Source organism: Geotrypetes seraphini, chromosome 7, assembly GCF_902459505.1.
Source record: "Geotrypetes seraphini chromosome 7, aGeoSer1.1, whole genome shotgun sequence".
NCBI lineage: Eukaryota > Metazoa > Chordata > Amphibia > Gymnophiona > Dermophiidae > Geotrypetes > Geotrypetes seraphini.
Genome location: NC_047090.1, coordinates 88,393,039 through 88,416,549, shown reverse-complemented (window position 1 = coordinate 88,416,549; position 23,511 = coordinate 88,393,039). Strand labels below are relative to the sequence as shown.

General features: G+C 43.4%; 1 protein-coding gene across 2 annotated transcripts in view; it reads right to left on the bottom strand.

The window, feature by feature from the left end:
* EAPP (E2F associated phosphoprotein) overlaps positions 1–16,852 on the bottom strand; it is a 29,226-nt gene extending 12,374 nt beyond the window's left edge. The window contains exons 1-2 of one of the 2 annotated variants that reach the window (XM_033951346.1): positions 16,652–16,852; positions 4,477–4,658 (exon numbers count right to left, since the gene is read on the bottom strand). In XM_033951346.1, the coding sequence (XP_033807237.1) occupies positions 4,477–4,658; positions 16,652–16,722 (253 nt within the window). In that variant the 5' untranslated portion in view covers positions 16,723–16,852. Of the gene's footprint in view, positions 1–4,476; positions 4,659–16,068; positions 16,104–16,651 lie in introns of those variants that run through there. The other variant, XM_033951347.1, reaches the window with a different exon arrangement.
* Positions 16,853–23,511: the final 6,659 nt, after the last annotated feature.

The window sequence follows — 23,511 nt, the reverse complement described above, 5'->3', positions numbered from 1 at the left end:
ATCCATCTACCCATATAGTATGCGTCGTAACCTCCACAGATGCATTTTTGGCTATTAAAATGCTAACTTCTTCCTTCTTTTTATATGCAGGGGAGGAGAAAAGCTCCTTTACCCATTTCCCTTAATCCTATGAATATCATATGTATTTAATTGAGTCTCCTGAATGAAAATATATAACAAGTCTACTATTTTTCAGATAACCCAATCTTTTTCCTCTTGACTAAATGGTTAAGGACATTTATGTTAAGAGTCTCTCCTTCCAATGATCTTCCTGTTTTCACGAAACAGGAAGTTGCATCAGGAGAGACTGCAGCAGAAGGAAGGCCCCAGAGCAAGGCCTATGAGGATCGATGGCAGGGGCTCTGGCTTCATTAGGTATGAATAAGTCTGTGGGGAAGGATAAAGGGGACCTGCAGTAATCACTTTTTTTAAAAAATCACAGAACATGACTTTTTGCACACCCATTAGGCGGTAAAGAGCTTTGCTCCTGCACCCATGGTAAAAAAAGCAAACAGGGGCATTTACCACAGGTATCCACAGTAAACCATCTCTATGTCATTTTCTAATGAGGGCACAGGCCAGCTCAGGTAGCCAGGATAACTGTTGCTTTCTTTGTCCTTTTCTGTCAATGACTGTAGTTCCTTTCTTTCTTGTTTTTCTTATGTATTGTAATTTTGTAAACTGCTTTGCTTGTCCTGACATAAAGGCAGTGTAACAAGTTCCAAATAAACAAACACCTAGTTGCTTGCTCTCACTACCCCCTAGTCCAGGGGTGCCCACACTTTTTGGGCTTGCGAGCTACTTTTAAAATGACCAAGTCAAAATGATCTACCAACAATAAAATTTTAAAAAAACACAAAGCACACTGTACACATAGAAAATGTTAATTATCATTCCTATTCCAGAGTTTTTCAAAGAGGTCAAGCAGATGACTCTATGCACTATCACCTCAGTAACAACCATACAAAAATAGACAAATATACCCCCCTCCCTTTTTACTAAACCACGATAGCAGTTTTAGCGCAGGGAGCTGCGCTGAATGCCCAGCGCTGCTCTCGACGCTCAAAGGCTCCCTGTGCTAAAAACCTCTATTGTGGTTTAGTAAAAGGGGACCTTAGTGTAAAATATAGACAGCAGATATAAATTCAGACACATTTTGATCACTAAATTTAAAATAAAATAATTTTTCCTACCTTGTCTGGTGATTTCATGAGTCTCTGGTTGCACTTTCTTCTTCTGACTGTGCATCCAATCTTTCTTCCCTTCTTTTAGCCTGTATGCTTCCTCTCCTCCAGACCTCATTCCCTCCCCCAACTTTTCCTTCTTCTCTCCCTTCCCTTTCTTTCTCTCTGCCTCCCTTTCTTTTTTTCTGTTTCTCTTCTTTCCTTCTGTCTCCCTGCCTGCCCTTTTTCTTTCTTTCTCCCTGCCGTCCCCCAAGCCACTGCCAACGGGGACCAAACTGCCATCGGGACCAGGACCCAAACTGCCACCAATAACAGGCCTGAAAGCCGATGCCGCCCCAAGCTGTCCCTACTTCGGCCGATCAGCATCGCAATCGACCTATTGGGGGAAATGCTGCCGGGTCCTGCCTTTGCGGAAACAGAAAGTAGGCAGGACCCGGCAGCAAGAAGAGGAAATGCTTCACTAACCTGTCTCCCGCCTTAGCCCGTAGCGAACACTTGCTTCAGGGCTCTCAACATGTGCGTGCCGGCCTCCCCCCCCCCCCGGACATAACTTCCGGTTTCGGAGGGAAGAGAAGAGAAGCCGGCACGCACACGTTAGAGCCCGGAGCATAAGTTCGCTACGGGCTGAAATCTCCAATCCGGGTTTTTTTCAAATGTTCAGCAGCCGCGGCAGCAGATGACAGCTGGGCGGACCGCCCAGCTAAAAGGCCCTAGGGAGAACACAGAGGAAGGCTGATCGGCCCGGTAGATCAGGACGGCAACACGAGTCTAGCGATCGACTCACGTTGCCTTCCTGAGCTACTGGTCGATCGCGATCGACGTGTTGGGCACCCCTGCCCTAGTCCCTAACATCCCTAGATCCCCATTTAGTTACCAAGTGCTCCTAGCCCACCAAATTGTAGAGTCCTCAGTTTAATCCCTTAGTCTGTTCTCCCTGATCCCAAAGATCCAACCTAAACCTCATTCCTGAAAGCCAATGTGGAGGAGATGGGGGAGAAGATGGCAATTGCCACCTCTAGAGTGCCTCTATAGTAGCAATGTCATTTTGCCAAGCTCATCTATTCTCTCCAGGCTCAAGTTCTCAGACCCCATAATCTTCCTAACTCAACACTTTCCTCTTTTCAACACTCTTCCCTCTCCAACTCCTCAACTCCTCTATTTAAAAAAGTCACCCTGTTCTCTCAATAAAAACATAAGAATAGCCATACTGGGTCAGACCAATAGTCCATCTAGTCCAGTTTCATATTTCAATCAGTGGCCAATCCAGGTCACAAGTACCTAGCTAAAACCCCGATAGTAGCAACATCCCAAGCTACTGATCCAGGGCCAGGAGTGGCTTCCTCCATATCTGTCTCAACAGTAGACTATGGACTTTCCTCCAGGAACTTGTCCAAACCTTTCTTAAACCCAGCTATGCTAACTGCCATTACCACATCCACTGGCAAAGAGTTCCAGAGCTTAACTATTATTTGAGTGAAAAAATATTTCCTCCTATTTGTTTTAATTTCATTGACTATCCACTGGCTTTTGTACTTTTTGAAAAGGTGAAAACCCAGGGTTTCTTATCTGTTCTACATCTCTCAAGATATTGTAGACTGCAATCATACCCCACTCAGCCATCTCTATTCCAAGCTGAAGAGCCCCAACCTTTATAGTCTTTCCTCATACGAGAGGAGTTCCATCCTCTTTATCATTTTTGTCGCTCTTCTTTGAGCCTTAGAGCTGGCAAATGAAGGAGAAAAAGCAAGGGTATTTCCTCAGCTCATCTGTTCCTCCTCTACAGTCAGAAATGATAGTGATCATAGCCACAGAGGAAAGAACAAGGTCTCATATTACTTGACCAGACTAGCAGTAGTTTCCCCGCTTCTGTCAAAACTTCACTGGCTTCCGGTGATTTCTAGGATTCACTTTAAATGTACCTGCCTAATTTTCAAGATCCTTCATGGCATTCTTCCTCCCCTAATCCCACTATTCTGGAATTCTTCGACACCTGACACTACCAGATCTGCCCACATACTCAAACTATCTTTCCCCTCGTTAAAAGGTGTCATGTATGCAGGTAAATTAGGGAAATCCTTTTTCTTCAAATTCACTGAGATTTGGAATAACCTCCCTGCCCCGCTGCTGAACCTAGGCTCATTCTAATTATTCCAAAAACATCTGAAAACCTGGCTTGTCTCCAAAACGTAAAGCTATCTATTTAAAATGTAAAGCTAGCTATCCTCTTCATAACCTCTAATTTCTTATTATGTCCTTCCCTCATTTATTGAATTTACCTGTAAACTGTGCTGAGCTCTATCTTTATGGAGATGATGCGGTATACAAACTTAAGGTTTAGTTTAGTTAGTGCAGATAGATGCAAGATACAGTGGTAATTGACTGCCAAGGGTCAGAGGAGCTGGAAAACAGACCTGCAACATTTCCAGCTGGGACTGGAAGCAGCAGTACCACCCATCTTGTCTCCATCTACATATCTGCATTTGGTCCCTGGCTAAGTTGTATTGCAGAAAGGCATTAGCATCACATCTATGTTATCTGAATGTTCTGATGAGTGCTTATTAGATGTTTCATAGGTATTATGGCAACATTAAATCTCTGTTATTTGAATTTTAGTACTTTTAAATGTGTATATTTATGTTACTGTTTCATGGTAGTCCTATTATTAGGTTTCAATTTACTGATTTCAAATTTATGTCATTTACTATATATGTTCATACTTGAGTGATTTTACAAGAATAATGCTGTTAACAAAATTGTAAGTTTTATGTTAAATTGTGCCTACTGTATACTGCCTTCATAAAGTACCAGACTCCTTGATTCTCTGTTCTCTTCAGTCTGAAGGAATAAATGTGCTTGCTATCTGCTAAATTCTGGGTGACCACCCAGCTCTTGGTAACAAACACTGGTTGAAAAGTGGTTAATTTGAGAGTATTTCCTTAATGCTGAATCTCAAAAGGTACTTACTTAGCTTCCTCAAGTGAATCCTTCCTCAAAATCAGACCAGGATTGTACCAATGGAAGATTAGGCTTATACCTTTGATAATCTTCTTTCTGTAAGTTCCTGTAAGATTCCAGATGCTAGGTGTTCCATATGCTAGATATGATATGTTTGCTAGCTCTCAGGCTAAGGGGATAGAGCATGTGCTCAGAGATGTTTGTAGATTTCTGCAACTCCCGGATTGCGGGTTGGGATTGAACATCTAGTGTATGGAATCCGGAAGGGATGTAACAGAATGTTTGTTGGGCTAACTAGCCTAAGTCATGCTATGCAAAAATCATTTTATTAATGTACCTGCTACTGGTGACTTCCAGCTGCCTTCTATAGCTTTTATTGTGCAGGTTAGTTCAGCTTCCATTTCCTTTTCAAATTCATCCTCACTGGAAGATTCACTTTCACCAGTAAGGTATTCACGGATGAGTTTACGTTTCTGCTCAGGGGTGCCATGTAACAGTACATCCACTTCATCTTCAGAGCTGTACATGGGGGAGGGAGAAGAGACACACAGCACTTTTATTAAAATATACCCTGAAGTTCATAAAAAGAAACACAAAAACTAGTAATACAGAAATGTTAGCCACAACTGTCATGATCAGATGTGTGTCATGGAAAAGTTTCATAGGCTATTGCCAATTGTAAAATTCGCTGAATTTATAGACTATGGAACTCAAGTGTCTGCTGGTATCACCTTCGGAACTAGTCCCAGTGAATAACCATCACGTATTTATACATAAGAAGAATATCCATTGATTAATAGAATTAAGAAGAAACATTTTTATAAAATTAAAAGAAAAATTTTGTAAAAACTCAATGAACAGACAATTGGACCGATGATAGTCTGCAAGATGGTTATTCACCGGGACTAGTTCCGAAAGTGATACCAGCAGACACTTGAGTTCCATAGTCTATAAATTCAGCAAATTTTATAATTTGGCAATAGCCTATGAAATTTGGGAGTAATTGTGTAGTACACTGAATAATTGAAGGTATTTAGTCATGGAAAAGTTTGCCAGACCAGCATCTGGTTGCTGTGATATGCTGAAAAGCAGAATCAAGAAGTATGAGCAATGGCTCTTAAAAAGGTGTAGAAACTCCTTCCTAAGCACATGTGTAATCACACATGCTATTCCTAGTTATTGCCTAAGCAATGGAGTGTAGCAATTAACAGGCAACACGCATGACACAGGTAGCCGGATGCTGTTTTACACAGCACACACCACCTCTTTTTCTTCTCTCTCCTAGACCTCATCCATTGGATCCTTCCAGCCTCTGGGAACCCTTTTTGGTGCTTATCTAGCTCTTCTTTTGGGAATATATATCGGTCTTCCCATGTCCACGTTGCCTTCTCTGTAGAGGCTGGTGTCATACCTAGCAGATTTATATATTTTTTAGCCTACTAACCCAGGGTTTTGAAGGGAGATAGATAATTCCTAGTTTCTGAACTGCATCATATGACCAATGAGATGTAACAATTACCAAAATGCATCAGATGGGAGTACCAAAAGTCTTAAGCCTCTCAATTAGGAGAGACATTAATGTCTAGTGAGTGAAAGTCGGTGTCTTTTTCTTTTCCTCACTGATATCTCACTAACCCCCCCCCCCCTTTATAAAGCCGTGTTAGCATTTTTTTTTTTATCACTGGCCACCGTGGTAAAAGCTCCGACGCTTATAGAATTCCTATGAGTGTCGGAAATTTACTGCCGCGGCCAGCAATAAAAACATACTAATGCAGCTTCATAAAAGAGGGTGGGGTAAATGAGGGAAGGCATTTCAAAACATAAGAATTGCCATATTGGGACAGACCGAAGGTCCATCAAGCCCAGTATCCTGTTTCTAACAGTAGCCAACCCTGGCCCCAAGTACCTTGCTAGATCCAAAGTAAAAAACAAACAAACAGATTTTATGCTGCTTATCCTAGGAATAAGAAGTGGATTTCCCCAAGCCGTTTCAATAATAGCCAATGGACTTATCTTTTAGGATATTATCCAAACCTTTTTTAAACCCCGCTAAGCTGATTTCACCACATTCTCCTGCATCACATAGCTATAGTTCAAGTTCCTCTTTCCCACATGCATCACTTTGCACTTGCTGACATTAAATGTCATCTGCCATTTTGATGCCCTGTCTCCCAAGGTCCTCTTGCAATTTTTCACAATCCTTGCAATTTTACAACTTTGAACAACTTTGTGTCATCAGCAAATTTAATTATCTCACTAGTTATTCCTACTCACTAGTTATGTTAAAAAGCAGCAAACCCAGCACAGACTCCTAGGAAACCCCACTATTTACCCTTCTCCATTGAGACCATTTATAACTACTTTGTTTTTTTCAACCAATTCTTAATCCATAATAGGACATTATCTCCTATCCCATGACTTTCTAATATCCTCTGAAGTCTTTCATGAAGTATTCTGTTAAACGCCTTTTGAAAATCCAATACACAATATCAACTGGCTCACCTTATCTGCATGTTCATTCACCCCTTCAAAGAAATGCAATAGATTGGTGAGGCAAGATTGCCCTTGACTAAATTCATGTTGGCTTTCTCTCATTGATCCATGCTTATGTATATGTTCTATCATTTTATTTTTATAATAGTCTCTACCATTTGCATGGCAACGACATCAGATTCACCAGTCTATAATTTCCTGGATCACCTTTGAAACCCTTTTTAAAAATCAGTGTCATGTTGTCCACCTTCCAGTCTTCCAGTACTATGCTGGATTTTAAAGAAAAATTACAAATTACTAGCAATAGCTCTGCAAGTTCATTTTTCAATTCTATCAGCACTTTGGGATGTATACCATCCAGTCCAGATGATTTGCTACTATTTGTCAAATTGACCTAAATACATCTTCAAGTTTTACAGAGATTTGTTTGAGTTTCTCTGATTCATCAGAACTGAATACCATTTCTGGCACCGGCAACTCCCCCATGTCTTCCTCAGTGAAGACCGAAGCAAATAATTTATTTAATCTCTTTGCTATGGCCTTGTCTCTCCTGAGAGCCCCTTTTATCCCTCAGTTGTCTAGTGATCCAACCATTTCTCTTCCTGACTTCTTGCTTTTAATATACCTAAAAATATTTTTACAGTGTGTTTTTGCTTCCAGTGCAATCTTTTTAAGGTCTCTCTTTGCCTTATTAGCACCTTGCCTTTGACCTGCCATTCCTTGTTCTGTTTACAATTATTTTCAGTCGGATCCTCCTTCCATTTTATGAAGGATTCTCTTTTAACTCTAATAGCTTCCTTCACTTCACTTGTTAACCACATCAGCTACTGTTTGGTCTTCTTTCCTCCTTTTTTTAATACATGGAATGTATCTAGTCTGGGCTTCCAGGATGGTATTTTTGAATTACATCCACGCCTGATGTAAATTTTTAATCTTTGCAATGGCTCCTCTAAGGGCTAGATTCACTAAAGCCATGGATCGGATCCGATCCGTGAGCGATCTGATCCATGGCTGGGGAGCTGATTCACGAAATGATTTAATGCAAATGAAGGCAATCAAAATCACACACCCCAACCGATTGCACAGATTGCTCTCCAGCGATCCCGGCGCATGCACAGACCATCTGTAGATGGTCTGCCCATGCACTAGCCCTTCGTGCCTGGCAGCAGGAAACAAAACTTTTGTTTTTAACTTTAGGAAACACTTTTTTTGCGAGCCCTACTTTTTTGCGAGCCTGTGGTTAAAACCACGGGCTTGTACTGTGGGGAAGGGCAGGAGAGTCGGGGAGAATTGAGCAGGAGAATCAGGGCAGAGCAGGGCAGCAAGAGAGCAGGAGACTCACGGCAGAGAGTCAGGGCAGAAGAGAGCAGGGTGGCAAGAGAACTGGAGAATTGCAGCAGAGAGCAGGAGATGCAGTCAGAAAGGATGTGAGTGACTGGTCCCCAGCAGTCGCTTGTTTCTTGATTGGCCAGCCCAGTTGGTATTCCTGTTTTGGTTTAGTGAATTGCTGCCTTTCTACTTTGCATGCTGTTTCCCTTCATTTGCATGTGCAGATCGGATTGGAGGATGATCGGCCACGAGGTTAATGAATCGGCTCGAAAGAAAATCGGGTCGTAAACCGATCGGTACAGCCCTAGCTAGCCCTAAGTTTCTTTTTTTACCATTCTCATGTTATCATAATCTCCTTTTATAAAGTTAAATGCTGTTGATTTGGATTTCCTGTGTGAACTTATTCCAGGGATTATATCAAACCTGATCATGTTATGATCACCGTTATCAAGTGGCTCCAGCACCATTACCTCCCACAATTCATACGCTCCACTGAGAACTAGGTCCAGAATTGCTTTGCTTGTCGGTCCTGAAACAGCTGCTCCATAAAGCAGTCCTTGATTTCATCAAGAAATTTTATCTCCCTACCATGCCCTGATGTTAATATACCCAGTCAATATCAGGGTAGTTGAAATCAGTTTGTTAATCTCCCTAATTTCTGATAACATTTCATCTTCGTACCAGGCAGGCAAGTGACCAAGTGATCTTGCCTAATGATCGAATCTCCCACTATAACAGCCATCCTAACCTTTCCCTCATGGGTAGAAGCCCCTGAAGACACATCCCCAGTGCAGGAGGAAATTGAAGATCCTGGTTACAGAATTGTCTCCTACTTCACCAGGGTGATGCTCTCCTTTAAGAAGACCTCTCCTCCGAGGCAGCCAGATTGGAGGTGGGACTTTTCTATAACTTTCCTGTAGATCTCCTGTATGTTCTTCTCTGTCTCCCTAATCTCCTCCAAGTCTGCTACTCTAGCCTCAAGAGATGGGACCTGTTCCCTGAGTGCTGAGCTCTTTGCACCAAGCACACACAAGACCTCTCACCAACTGGGAGATAATCAAGCATGTGACACTCAGTACAACAGACTAGATAGCCTGCATCTTGGTGATTTCTTTCTTAAGTTACTACAGAAGTTGGAATATGTACACTAAGGGCCCCCAAGATTGCTAGTTATGTATTAGGCTATGGTAATGTTTCATTTTTATTATTATTTTGTAATATTGTAGTTGGTAGGTTACCCTCCAAGGATTCTTAGAATATTTCTTAAGAGCTAATTACTAGCTAAAAAAGATTAGCTAATTACCGTATATACTAGAATATAAACCGAGGTAATCTTTTTCCCCCAAAAAAAGGTTTACTAATATAAACCGGAGGAGAGGGGAGGGGAGGTTGTTTAATATTCAAGTGCAGAGCCTTGCCTTTCCAGGCTCTGCACCCTGTTCCCCCTCCCTGCTGCTCTAAATCCTGCCCCCTCACTCACTCCCAGCCGATTCTAAGAATTTTTACCTCTCTCGTGTACCTTTAGTATCCCTGGTGGTCCAGTAGTGAACTGCAGCAGGAGCAACCTTCCTTTGCTCCTACCCACTTAAAACCGCTGATTGGTTGCCGTGAGTTCTTGCCAATCAGCTAGTGGCTCTGCTTGAGAAGGAGCAAAGGAAGGTAATTCCAATTGCAGTTCACTGCTGGACCACCAGGGATACTAAAGGTACGCGGGGAAGACAGAAGGAAGATATAAATTCTTAGAATCAGCTGGGAAAAGATGCAGGAGGGATCCCTCCTGTCCTATCCACCGCTGGACCACCAGGTCTCATGGCAGGCCCGGCAGAGGCCTGCAACAGGTTGGGGAGGGAGGCGGGTCAGTGCTAACTCAAATATAAACCGAGACCCCCATTTTTGGGTCCCCAAATCTCAGTTTATATTTGAGTATATATGGTACTTATATTTAGCCTTCTAATTGATTCAAGGGCCAATAGATCTGAGATCAGGACAGGGATGGGTGGAGTGGGTGGGAATTAAATATTAAACAAAGACTTTCCTGAACTATCATCTGTGCCCTAATCTGATTTTACATATGCTCTGAAATGCAACCTAAAATACTTTTTATATAAAAACACTAACAGAGAATCTAAAGGATACATTATTGCCTAGACCAGGGGTGTACAACCTGCAGCCCGAGGACCGCATGTGGCCCTGTGAAGTCTTTTGTGCGGCCCCAGTCGAGGGCGATGCAGTGTTTTCCTTTGCTGCCCTGGGTGTTTACTGTCTTGCCTGCTCCCTCCTCTGTCTTGCTGCATCGTTTGTGTGGCCCCAGAAATATTTTTTTCAGCCAATGCAGCCCAGTTAAGCCAAAAGGTTGGACACCACTGGCCTAAACTGACTTTGCGGAAAAAACAGAGTACTGAACTAAAATATTAAAAGAGAAGGACAATGAAATAACCTACTGAAGTCCAAGTTTTACCTTTTCCCAAGTTTGAATGCCAACAGGTAAGATATTCCAATGGAGTTTTTCTTCCTCTTAGCAGATCCTCACGCAGCACCTCTTTGGAACAAGGACCAGTTGAGGTCTGGGTAAACCTTTTTGTTAGCTGTGCTTCTAAAGTGAAAGTGATGTCAGCTATACCTCCTGGATGAGTGACCCTTGCACTGATCCTGACCTTTTTATTTTTCCCTTTAATCAGGCACTATTTGTTTAACTGAAAGGCAAATTTTCCCAAGTTTGAATGCCATCAGGTAAGATATTCCAATGGCATTTTTCTTCCCCTTAGCACACAAGTGTCAAACACAAGATTCGTGGGCCGAATCCAGCCCGCCTGGCCGTTTTATGTGGCCTGCGGTAGTGCTCCCAAACTTCCACGTCTCACAACCTAGCATATCTTCCCTCCCGTGCCGGTCTGATGTCGCTGTCACACTTAAAAATCTGCCGGCCTCAGCAGCAATGTTGTCTTTGGCTCCCTTTCCTGCTTTCCATCTGCTGTGGTCCATCCGGGCGGAAACAGGAAATTGCTCATCACTGGAGACAGACCACGGCAGATGGAAAGCAAGAAGGGGAGCCGCAGATTACGTTGCTGAATCACTGCCGAGACCAGAAGATTTTTCAGTTTGACGGCGACATCGGACCGGCGCGGGAGAGAACACATGCTGGGCTGCGAGGAGAGAGGGACCGTTGTGGAAGGGAAGACATGTTGGGCTGTGGAGAGATGAAGGGAGAGAGGTTGGACCTGGGGTGATGTGGAGGAAGAGGGAAAGAGATACTTGAAGGGAGAATTGTTGGGAAGAGAAAGAGAGAAATGGTGGACCTGGGGGCAGGGAGGGAGACATACAGACAGGGGGTGAGATGGGATGGGGGGCAGTTGGGAAGATAAAGGGAGAGAAGTTGGATCTGGGATGGAGGGGAGGGAGAAATGTTAGGCCTGGGAATGGAAGGAAGAGAGATGCAGCATCTCTTTTTATTCCTTTCATCTCACTGTTCAGCATCAAGGGGGAGGGAAGAAGAAGAACAGAAAAGAGAGGAAGCAAAATGTTGGACCAAGGGGAGAGAGGAGGAGATGTGGTAATAGGGAGTAGATAAGAAATAGGAAGCTGGGAAAGGAGTGAGATGGGAAATGGGAGAGCTAGGGACTGAGGGAGAATTGAGAGGTAGCTGAAAATTTAAAAAGAAGGGTGAGAAAGAGGGCAAAATCCGAGTGGACAGAAGCAAAAAAAAGAAAAGAAAAAGTTAAGAAAGCTGAATGGGAAAAATCAATATGTTGGAGACAGGCATAAGGAAGGACTGGAAGAAGAGAAAAAAATGGACAGCAGACACTGGAAAGAAAATTAGTAGAAGATAGATAAAAAGCAGAAAGAGAAACTGGGTGATGATGGAAAAACAAAACGACCAGACAACAAAAGATAGAAAAAACAATTTTATTTTCTATTTTGTGATTACAATAAGTCAGATTTGAAATGTGTATCCTGTCAGAGCTGGTGTTAAGATAGCAAGCGTAAATTAGGACCTAAAAAGGAAAAATCTTTTTTATTTATTTTTACCACTGAGCCGGCATGGGGTTGGAGAGGTTGTAACCCTATACTTCTACTAAGACTAATCCCCTCTTTAAGGAACTCTAGGAGCGTCGGGAGCAGCGCAGGCCATTCAGTGTGGCTCCCCGCACTAGAAACTGCTATTGCAGTTTTGTAAAAGGAGAGTATCTTTTTTTTATTATTAAATTTTTATTGAAAATTATAGCAAATACAAAACATCAAATATGGATATCAGTAATAGCATGAATGCAAAACAGCAATAATACCAGAAAACAATAACAAACCAATAATGCATAAGAGACACTGCACAACAATGCAACAATAAACCCGATACCCGCTCTCAAACAGTACCCCGCTTCCCATCCCGAGCCCCTTGAACCTAGCACTCCAAGAGAGGCCTAAGTATATTAATAAAAAAATTCAGCCCATGACTTAGCCTGTGTTTTAGATTTTGGCCCCTTATGTGATTTGAGTCTGACACCCCTGCCTTAGCAGATCCTCACTCAGCACCTCTTCACTTGAACCCGTTCTACACCACTCAGGAGTTCTGTAGTTGAACAACCAAAAGTAAATATAAAGAACCAATGATGCTTCTGGATGTGTTGGACATAGTTCAAGCTCTCTAGCAGAAGGATGTCCCAGTCATTGTACAATGGCAACATTTCCCAAGTGGCTGGTTCTAAGACCCAGGAATAAAGGATGTAGTAATAATAATAAAGTCAAGAGGACTGAAAGGGTCTTATTATAAAGGGAAGAAAAAAAATATAAGGCTAACTGCACTTGAAGGATCAGAGTACCATAATCCAATAGAACCTAATTCAGACTGAGCCTGAAGCCCAAATGAGAAGAAAAGCTGCTACTGTTGCCTCTCTCTCTTTTTTAAAGAGACAGTTCTTTATTATTCTTATTTAAATCATTCAGGTACACAATCTGTTTTAAAATCCCTGAGCAGCAACACAATTTTTGTTTCACCATTAATTAAGTTATTAGCCTGAGTAAGTCTAGATCCCAAGGGTGAAATCCACTTGGGTTTTCAGGCCATAACTAATGAATATGGAACAGGAAAGAATCTGCAAAGTCACCCTAACTGTATATGCGTGAAACAGATTTGCATTAGAGGCCGACTGAATTTCATTGTTGAAACATCAGGGTTCATGTTTCAGCCAAAACCCCCTGTGCAGGGCATAGACTTTCTTCCCCCTCAACCCCCCCCAGCACCGTCTCCCATCTTCCTCACCATCCACCCCCCAGCAGCACACACAGTCTCCCTTCCCCCTCACCCCCCTCCCCGGCAGCACACTCGGTCTTCCTCCTCCCCTTATATTGATCACATTTACTTGCTGAGTCAGTGAGATAAAAAACACTAGTATCGGATCCACCTTATACGACATTCTACCATTACAAGAGTTGTTCTTCACACTCATCCAAAGTTTCTCCCAAAAGTCGTCTTGGTATTCAATTATATTATATATCTGGGAGCTTATAAGAAGACACTTCACAAGCTAAGATTAATCCAAAACACTGCAGTCCGACTCATCTTTGGATTAAAAATATGGGAACATATCACCCCATACTTCCAAATACTCTTCAAGCTTGCCTTCATCAGCTACAAAGCGGTCTTTGGGATGCTACCAACTTACCTCGCCTCCCAATTCTTCCTCAACTGCCCTAATAAGAGCTCTCGCAGAATAAATCTCTTTAATTATCCATCTCTGAAATCATGTCACTACAAGAAGTTCCTTGACAAAATGCTATCATTCCAGGCAGCCAAACTGAACACATGGCTCATAAAACCCATACTCGAGGCCATGCCATACGCTGACTTCAGAAAATCACTGAAGACTCGTCTCTAACACCATTTGAGTTCTCTTCCATTGACAATTCTGTATCCCTGAAAGTTCTTTCTCTTCCCATTACCCCCCTTACCTCCATTGTAAACCTCTCTTATTCTCATTGCATGCATCTTCTTGTAAACTGCCCCGAACCCATGTATCCTGTTGTAAGCCGCTCTGTATTTCTGTATCCTGCTGTAATCATTTGTTGCAAACATCTCGTATTCTCATTGCATGAATCTTGTTGTAAACCGCTTTGAACTTATGGTATAGCGGTATATAAGAAATAAAATTATTATTATTAAATCAATCTTTGGTGTTTCATGTCTTCTTTCCAGAGCCTCATTCTCATCCTGGTGAAGCTATACTTCATACCTTGAACTGTAAACGTGCCTTGGCTTAGTATTTGGATCGTACCAAACCTCAAAGAACTTCTACTCAACTGTACATTTGATCCAAATAAACTGGGAACTCCTGTTATCAAGAGAACCGTCTCCACATGACTCGCAGACTGTATATCCTTCTTCTATGCACGGATTGGGTTGATGCTTCCATGGCATGTCACTACTCATAAAGCTCGAGCAATGGCCACTTCAGAAGCTCATCTAAGTTACACTCCTATTAAGGACATTTGTAAAGCAGTCACCTGGTCCTCTATTCATATCTTCACATCTCACTACTGTTTGGAGAATCTTACACAAGAGAGTCGGGTCAGCCAAATGGTTCTCCAAAATTTATTCCCCATTTAAACACCAAATTCCTTCGGCTCATGAAACTTCTCAACAACCCTCTTGTCAGCCCTAGCAGCTAGGGAGTCTCAATGTGAGAATATACTATCTGCTTGTCCTTGGATAAAGCGGTTACTTACCTAAAAGCAGGTATTATTTGAGGACAGCAGGCAGATATTCTCACAACACTCCTGCCTCCCCTAGTTGGTTTCTTAGCTTTTTTATTTTTTAATGGAACTGGCAGTCCCACAAGCCATTGATAGGAAGGCAGGCACTCGTGCATGCATGGTGCAGGCAGTCTTCAAGACTTTGAAGTGACAATGCACTTGTTGACTGCCCGTGCTGGGCTCCGTGGATGTCATCTGATTAACACCTGCTAAAGATAAGCAACTTCGCTTTAGCCTCAAAGTTATGGAACCTTAACTTTTATAGTTCCAGGCTCCATTCTGTCCCATAGAAAATAATGGAAAATGCACATTTTTGGAATAACTGCCAAATTTAATGCTAGCCACTTCCCATTTACTAAACTAATTAAGCACAACTATACTAAAGTCCTACCATTTTTAAATTAAAAAATCACACATTCCCGTGAATGCCATGCATTTTCCTTAAAACACTTCCCAAAAATCTAATAAAAGTCCACAGCACCCAAGTCTTAGTGAATTATTTCTCATCTGCTAAATCATCAAAGCCAACAAACACACACTACAAACCTCACTAGGCCTCTACTACTACTACTATTATTTCTATAGTGCAACTAGACATATGCAACGCTGTACAGAGTCACAGAGAAGAAAACAGTCCCTGCTCGAAAGAGCTTAGAATCTAAATAGCCAGACAGCCAAAAGGAAGTCATGGATACAGTTAAGGGGAACAATTAATCAGCTGGCTGGGTTGGAGGACAGAGGAGTAGGATTAAGGATTGAAAGCTATATAAAAAAAGTGGATTTTTCTGTCTGCTTTTAAACAAGGTAAGAGAAGGGGCTTGACGGACAAACTCAGGTAATTTATTCCAGGCATAGAGGGCAGCTAGTTGAAAGGAACAAAGTCTGGAATTGGCAGTGGAGGAGAAAGATAAAGCTATCTGAGGAACGGAGTTCTCCGAGAGGTGTATGAGAGAAGAGAGGAGAGATATTGAGGGGCAGCGGAATGAACACACAGCTTTGAGGGTTTTTTTGAGAAGCAGCTTAACTGCAGCAGGGACAGTTGCAGTGGAAACAAATAGATTGAGAATATGGCATTTGAGATGGGGTTGAGTAGAGGGGTGGGAATGGGGTCTGAGGGACATGTAGTAGACTTGGCTGAAAACAAAAGTTGTGCGGTTTCTTCCTCTATACCCTAAATCTCCGCTTAACAGGCAAACTTATTTTTTTTTAAATACCAGACTCTCATAGTTCACCAAAAGGAACCCTTTACAGATCCTCACTACCAAAAATTCACACACAAATATTTTCCCCAAAATGCCATCAAACAGAACCAGAAAAACACATTTAAAAATTAATTAAACCAGTTGCCCCAAACCCATCTTACCCGAGTCCTAATAGGTTCATCAGACCCTCCCCACCACCACCACCGCTTTCTCTCTGGATGCCTGAAAATTCGAGGCCCCGGCTTTAGTTGCAGCCTACCGGAGCACCAGACGCCGAACTGAGCATGCTCAGTTGTTTTTCAAAGGGACTAAGCGGCATCCCCGGCCTTTCCTGCCTTCTGTACACGGCAGGTCTTACTTCACGGCCGGCTGACATCGCGGCAAGACGCGCCTGCCGCGATTCTGCCATCCTGGACCCCCGGAAAGGGTCCCAGTGCGCCCTTGCCTCCCGGGCCAGTCCCTGGGAACCCCCCGAGCAGCCCCAAACCAGAGATAAAACTTTTTTTTTTTAAAACATATTCACTATAAAAAGTAATTAATCAACTTCGTAAGAGGGATATTAAATCGGCTCAGGGGCAATGGCACAGATTACAGGTAGGTACCTAAACTGTATAGGATCCAATCGCTGTTCTAGCGAATGGAAGAGGAGGGAGCTAATCCCATCAGTGGGACTCCTCTGGAAAAGAGCGCTGGCAGTGCTTTGCACCCTCCGCTGGCAAACAACTACTAGCCTCGCTCCAATACCTGCTCTGTCCCCGTTCCTCGTCACTTGGCTCCTCAATTTCGTACGGATCATAATCCCGGAATAGGTCCATGACAGTACTGTCTTTGCTTCCTCTCCAAACATTAAACTTCCGTTCCTCAACGCGTGATACAATTGTACATCTCAAACCTTTCCCCTCAGAAACCTAAACCTTTCACTTCCTGTTCCAGCATCTGTTCTGTTCTCACCTGATCTAGCGTGCTGAATGGTGTTGCCAGTTGGGCGAGTTTTGAGGGTTGCTTTTTTGTAGCGTGTGCACTTTTTTTTTTTTTTTTTTTACAGTTTTGGACAGTATTTACTATTCTTTTTTTTATATATATAATTCTTTATTATTTTCAAACTTACAATAAGTGTGACAATATGTCCAAACAAATTAACAATAAAATATATCACTTAATAATCATCAATGGTACAAATGATATGTTCTTATCTCCCAACCTTCCCACCATTTCCTAGTATATAATCAATACCTTATACAATATATAACAATAAAATTACCCCCTCCCCCCTCACAATTGAACTTGTAAATTTAAGGGAAAAAATGTCATCTAATCAGTACAATACTTTGTTAATGGCTCCCACACATCTTGAAATTTCCTGAAACATCCCCACTGTATTGCAATAAATCTCTCCATTTTATAAACATGACATAAGGAATACCACCAGAAATTATAATTTAATCTACTCAAATTTTTCCAATTATAAGTAATTTGTTGAATGGCAACCCCAGTCATTATAAGTAATAATTTATTATTATTTGCAGAAATCTGACTTTTTGCTCTCATTGCCATATGAAACAGCACAGTATCATATAATAATGCCACTGGGTTGTCTAATAAACAATTAATTTGGTCCCAAATTGATTTCCAAACATTCATAATAAATGGACAATAGAAGAGGTCACGTGACGCTATGAACCGCTGAGGACGTGTTCCACATCGGCTCCGGGCCCCAATCCTCTACATTGAGCTTAAAGGTGTGAAATCTTCATCCTGGCCGGGTCTCCTGGAAATGCCCAACATCGGGCATCTATGGACAAGTATCTGACCCGGTTGCAGGAGACGGCGCAGTCAAAAGCTGTGCGCACAGGCAAACAAAAATCGAACTCAGGCGCGGCCAAAATGGCAGCCGCATCGGGTACGGCTGTGTCCGAGTTTACGGACACAGCGCTGAATGATATCAAGACGGCGGTGGCTCAGGTACTGGGACCGCAAATGGAGGTTTTGGCTACTAAAATGACCCGCCTGGAACAATTGCTCACAGACACGGCGGCCCGCACAACGGACCTGGAACAGCGGGTGTCCACGGCAGAGGATACTATTAATTCCCATGAAATGGATATAGCTGCCTTACAAGAAACGGTGCATCGGCAGGCAGAAAAACTTGACGACCTGGAAAATAGGTCGCGCCGCAGTAACTTACGTTTTCTGGGTGTCCCAGAACTGATCCCTGACGCGCGCTTGCCTGCTGAGTTGGAAGGCTGGCTTGAAAAGGAATTCCCGGATGCTGTGGTGTCCAGCTCCCTCTGTTTAGAGAGGGCCCATCGCTTGGGAGTGAGGCCTGCTCAAGATGCCAGACCACGTGTGGTGATAGCTAAGTTCCTGAATTACAGACATAAAGTGGCGATATTGCGCCAGTACCGGGCTAAGAAAGATTCATTGACGCTGCGAGGATCGGTTATTCGTATTAGCCAGGATTACTCGACGGCCCTTACTGACAAGCGGAAGGTATTTTATCCTCTTTGTACATGCCTGGTGGAACTTAAACAGCGTTTTTTGTTTATCTATCCTGCTCTTTTGAAGATTCAACATGAGGGTGCTTGGCACTCTTTTTCTGAGGCCTCTTAAGCAGCCGACTTTATCAATACTCGCCTGGGCTCTCCGGGAGACCCTCCTTGAGGGTCCTTGGATCTGACTATACTAGCTTTCTGGCTGGGATGGATTTCCTAGATTCTGTTTCAGTATGTGTTTACTGTATTGAAGCTCACATATATATACTTGATGTTCCGGTTAGTTAGAGGGATTGGGGTTCCGTTGGTGTCTCCACAGGCCTCTTGCATATTCTAGAGGGGATATGCTATTTGGGATATTTGGGATTGTTGGGGGTTGGATTGGGGATTGTGGGATGGGATGGGAACAGCCTTGGGGGAAAAATTTTGTTAAGGTTTTGTTTTTCTTTTGGGTTTGTTTGCATACTTCTTTACAGTATTTGTATCTGTTTTTTCTGCAATATGACTGGCACTATGCGACATGCGCTTGGGTGAGGCTGGGCACCTGGGCGTGGCTTTGGGATATACTTGTCTGCATGAATAATTTTTTGGGAGCCCCTGGGTGATAGCACACTTCGAATTGTCTCTTGGAATGTTGCCGGTATAACTTCACCGGTTAAACGCTCCAAAATCCTGCAACAATTGAAACACCACAGAGCAGATTTGGCCTGTTTGCAAGAGACTAAATTGACTGCCGAGGAACATGAGAAATTGAAGCGGGGATGGGTTGGTTCTGTTTTCTATGCATCCTCATCGGATAAGCGGGCTGGAGTTTGTCTACTGATTCGCAAGGGTTTGAAGTGTGCTGTCACCTCTTGCCATCAAGACACTCAGGGTAGGTCTTTACTATTACATATTTCCTTACAGGGTACAGAATTCAGATTACTGATTACATATGGGCCCAACATTTACTCTCCAACTTACCTTAATTCTTTAATTTCTCTAGGACTCCAAGACACTTCTGTTCCTCTTCTGGTGGTTGGGGATCTTAATCAGGTACTGGATGCTACTCTTGACCGCACTGCTCCTTCTAAGTTTCCTGCTACATCTGATACTAAGGGACTACCCTTTTTGTGCAAATCACTGGGCCTGGTTGATCCCTGGCACTTACTTCACCCGTTTGAACGGGACTATACTCACCAATCCCGGGCTCATGGGACCTTTTCCCATTTGGACTATATAATGATATCAGAATCTTTATTTTCTCGAGTAACTGAGGCGACTATAGGACCGTTAGCCATATCCGATCATTGTCCTATTTGGTTGGATGTGTCCTGGGGTTCTCCCCGTTCGTGGAGCTTCCGGTGGCGATTTCCTTCCTATCTAAAGGATGATCCTTCCTTTCAAGCGTATTTGTATTCTTGTTGGGAAGATTTATTGAAGACTAACGGACAACATATATCCACTCCAGATCTCTTTTGGGATACGGCCAAAGCAGTACTTAGAGGGGCGATAATCTCCTATGTAACAGCTCGTCGCAAACGAATCTCCCACGGTATTATTAGACTGGAGAAACAATATTCACAATTGAAAGTCCGCTACCTCCAAAATCCTTCTCGTTTGCTTCGTGAGGACATGCATTCAGCACAAGTAGCTTTGAATGCTTTGTTGCATGATCGGGTCAACTGCTCGCTTTTTTATAGAAAATACAGGTTTTATCGTTTTGGGAATAGAACAGGTAAATTGTTAGCTACATTGACTAAGAACTGGCAGGATGATCGCTATATTTCCCGGGTTAAATCAGGATCTCATTCTTACCATACTAAACCAGTGGACATTGCTGAGGCATTTTATCAACATTTTTCTAAATTCTATGCTAGTCCTAGCACTTATACGGGCCCTGATGTCCTCGACTATTTGGAGGATGCGGGCATGGCTAAATTCACAGACCTGCAGAGATCGGTGCTGAATGGACCTATTCAGGGCACGGAGATCCAGAAAGCGATTAAACATTTACGCTCTTGTACTGCTCTGGGGCCTGACGGGTTTTCCACCAAATTCTATAAACTAATGTCTCTGCAGGTGTGTGAACCCCTCCTGGGCTACTATGTAGTGGCATTGGAGAAAGGAACCTTTCCATCACATGCCAACACAGCTACTATCACTTTACTCCCTAAACCGGGTAAAACTAAAGATGAGGTTGATTCTTATTGTCCCATCTCCCTCCTTAACGTTGATATAAAAATATTGGCCCATTTGTTGGCTAACCGTTTGACTCCCCTTTTACCACATGTGATATCTCATACGCAGGCTGGGTTTGTCCAGGGACGTCACTCGGTGGTGAATGTTAGGATGTTGGCGATGTCCAGAGCTCAATTTGCATCTACACCGGGTATTCTGGTCAGTTTAGACGCTGCAAAAGCATTTGACCAAGTCAACTGGTCCTACCTTTTTAAGGTATTAGAATATATGGGTGTGGGGGGCTGGTTTTAGAAACATAGAAACATAGAAAGATGACGGCAGAAAAGGGCTACAGCCCATCAAGTCTGCCCACTCTTCTGTCCCACCCCATCAAGTCTGAGTGCTAATGACCCAGTTCCTTAGCTCGACCCCCGTAGGGATCCCACTGGATGTCCCATTTATTTTTAAAGTCGAGTACACTGGTGGCCTTGACCACTTGCACCGGAAGTTTGTTCCAGTGATCTACTACCCTTTCTGTAAAGAAATACTTCCTGGTGTCACCATTAAATTTCCCTCCTCTGAGTTTGAACGGGTGCCCCCTTGTGACCGAGGGTCCCCTGGGGAAGAATATATCGCTTTCCGCCTCGACATGACCTGTGATGTACTTAAACGTCTCAATCATGTCTCCCCTTTCTCTACGCTCCTCAAGAGTGTAGAGATGCAGTTTGTCCAGTCTTTCCTCGTATGGGAGACTCTTGAGTCCGGAGACCATTCTAGTGGCCATTCGTTGGACTGACTCAGCTCTAAGCACGTCTTTTTGGTAGTGTGGTCTCCAAAATTGCACACAGTATTCCAGGTGAGGTCTCACCATGGTTCTGTAGAGCGGCATTATGACTTCAGGTTGACGGCTGATGAAGCCTCTATTGATACATCCCAACATTTGCCTTGCCTTGGATGAGGCCTGCTCCACTTGTTTGGCAGCCTTCATGTCTGAACTGACGATCACACCCAAGTCCCGTTCTTCTGAAGTCCTAGCTAGTGTTTCTCCATTCAAGGTGTAAGTTTTGCATGGATTTCCGCAGCCGAGATGCATGACCTTCCATTTCTTAGCGTTGAAGCCCAGCTGCCATGTCGAGGACCAGTTTTCCAACGTGATCAGATCCTGTGTCATACTATCCTTAAGATTGTTTTCACTTACTATATTACACAGTTTGGCGTCGTCGGCGAACAGTGTTACTTTACCCTGAAGCCCTTGGGTCAAGTCTCTTATGAATATGTTGAAAAGAGATGGTCCCAGGACCGAGCCCTGCGGCACTCCGCTAGTTACCTCCGATGTCTCAGAGAGGGTGCCGTTGACCACCACCCTCTGAAGTCTTCCACTCAGCCAATCATTGACCCATGCAGTTAGCTTCTCGCCTAGACCCATCGACTTCATCTTGTTTAATAGTCTGCGGTGCGGGACACTGTCAAACGCTTTGCTGAAATCCAAGTACACTATGTCCAGAGACTCTCCCAGGTCCAGCTTTCCCGTCACCCAATCGAAGAAGCTGATAAGATTGGATTGGCATGACCTACCCCTAGTGAATCCATGTTGACGGGGATCCCTTAGGTCTCCCTCATCCAAAATCGTGTCTAATTTTCCTTTAAGTAGAGTTTCCATGAGTTTACACACAATTGATGTGAGACTCACTGGTCGGTAGTTCGCAGTCTCTGCTCTGCATCCCTTTTTGTGCAGAGGAACGACGTTAGCTGTTTTCCAGTCCAGGGGGACTCTCCCCGTACTTAGGGAGAGATTGAAGAGCATGGCTAACGGTTTCGCTAGAACATCGCATAGCTCTCTGAGCACTCGTGGGTGTAAATTGTCCGGCCCCATGGCCTTGTTCACCTTGAGTCTTGACAGTTCTCTGTAAACATCAGCAGTTGTGAACTCAAAATTCTGAAATGGATCTTCCATGCTTTGCTTTGTTTCCAACCGAGGCCCGTTCCCTGGTGCCTCACAGGTAAAGACAAAGCAGAAGTAATCATTCAGCAGTTTAGCTTTATCTGAATCTGTTTCCACATAACTCCCGTCTGGCGTTCTAAGGCGTACTATCCCATTTGTGTTGTTCTTCCTGTCGCTAATGTACCTGAAGAAGGATTTGTCCCCTTTCTTAATATTCTTCGCTAGAGTTTCTTCCATTCGAAGTTTGGCCTTCCTGACTGCTGTTTTGACCGCTGTGGACTTTGTCTTGTATTCAATGTTCGCATCTTTGCGGGTGTTATACTCTGCTCCTACAGCTTCCCTCTTAGTGAATGGTATATTAACACGTACATTTCCAGTAGGTCGGGGAACTCGTCAGGGATGCTCTTCGTCCCCATTACTTTTTCTTCTTTACTTAGAGCCTCTTTTACGCACCATACAGAGGGATGATGTTATAGTCGGGTTGTTGGAGGGCTCTTCCCAATTACGAGTGCTAGCTTTTGCAGACGACATACTGCTCACACTCGCTCAGCCACATCGTTCTTTGACGCGTGCTTTAGAAATTTTGGATGAATTCTCCCTAAGTAAGGGGAAAGTTCCCCTGGACTGGAAATTAGCTAATGTCGTTCCTCTGCATAAAAAGGGTTGCAGGGCAGAGGCTGCGAATTATAGACCGGTGAGTCTCACATCAATAGTGTGCAAACTCATGGAAGCACTAATTAAAAGCAAATTGGACACGATCTTGAATGAAGGGAATCTTCGGGATCCCAGTCAGCATGGATTCACCAAGGGTAGGTCCTGCCAATCCAATCTCATCAGCTTCTTTGACTGGGTAACAAGAAAGTTGGACTTGGGAGAGTCTTTGGACGTCGTGTACCTGGATTTCAGTAAAGCTTTTGACAGTGTCCCACACCGCAGGCTGCTAAGCAAGATGGAATCGATGGGGTTAGGAGAGACACTAACTGCATGGGTCAATGATTGGCTGAGTGGCA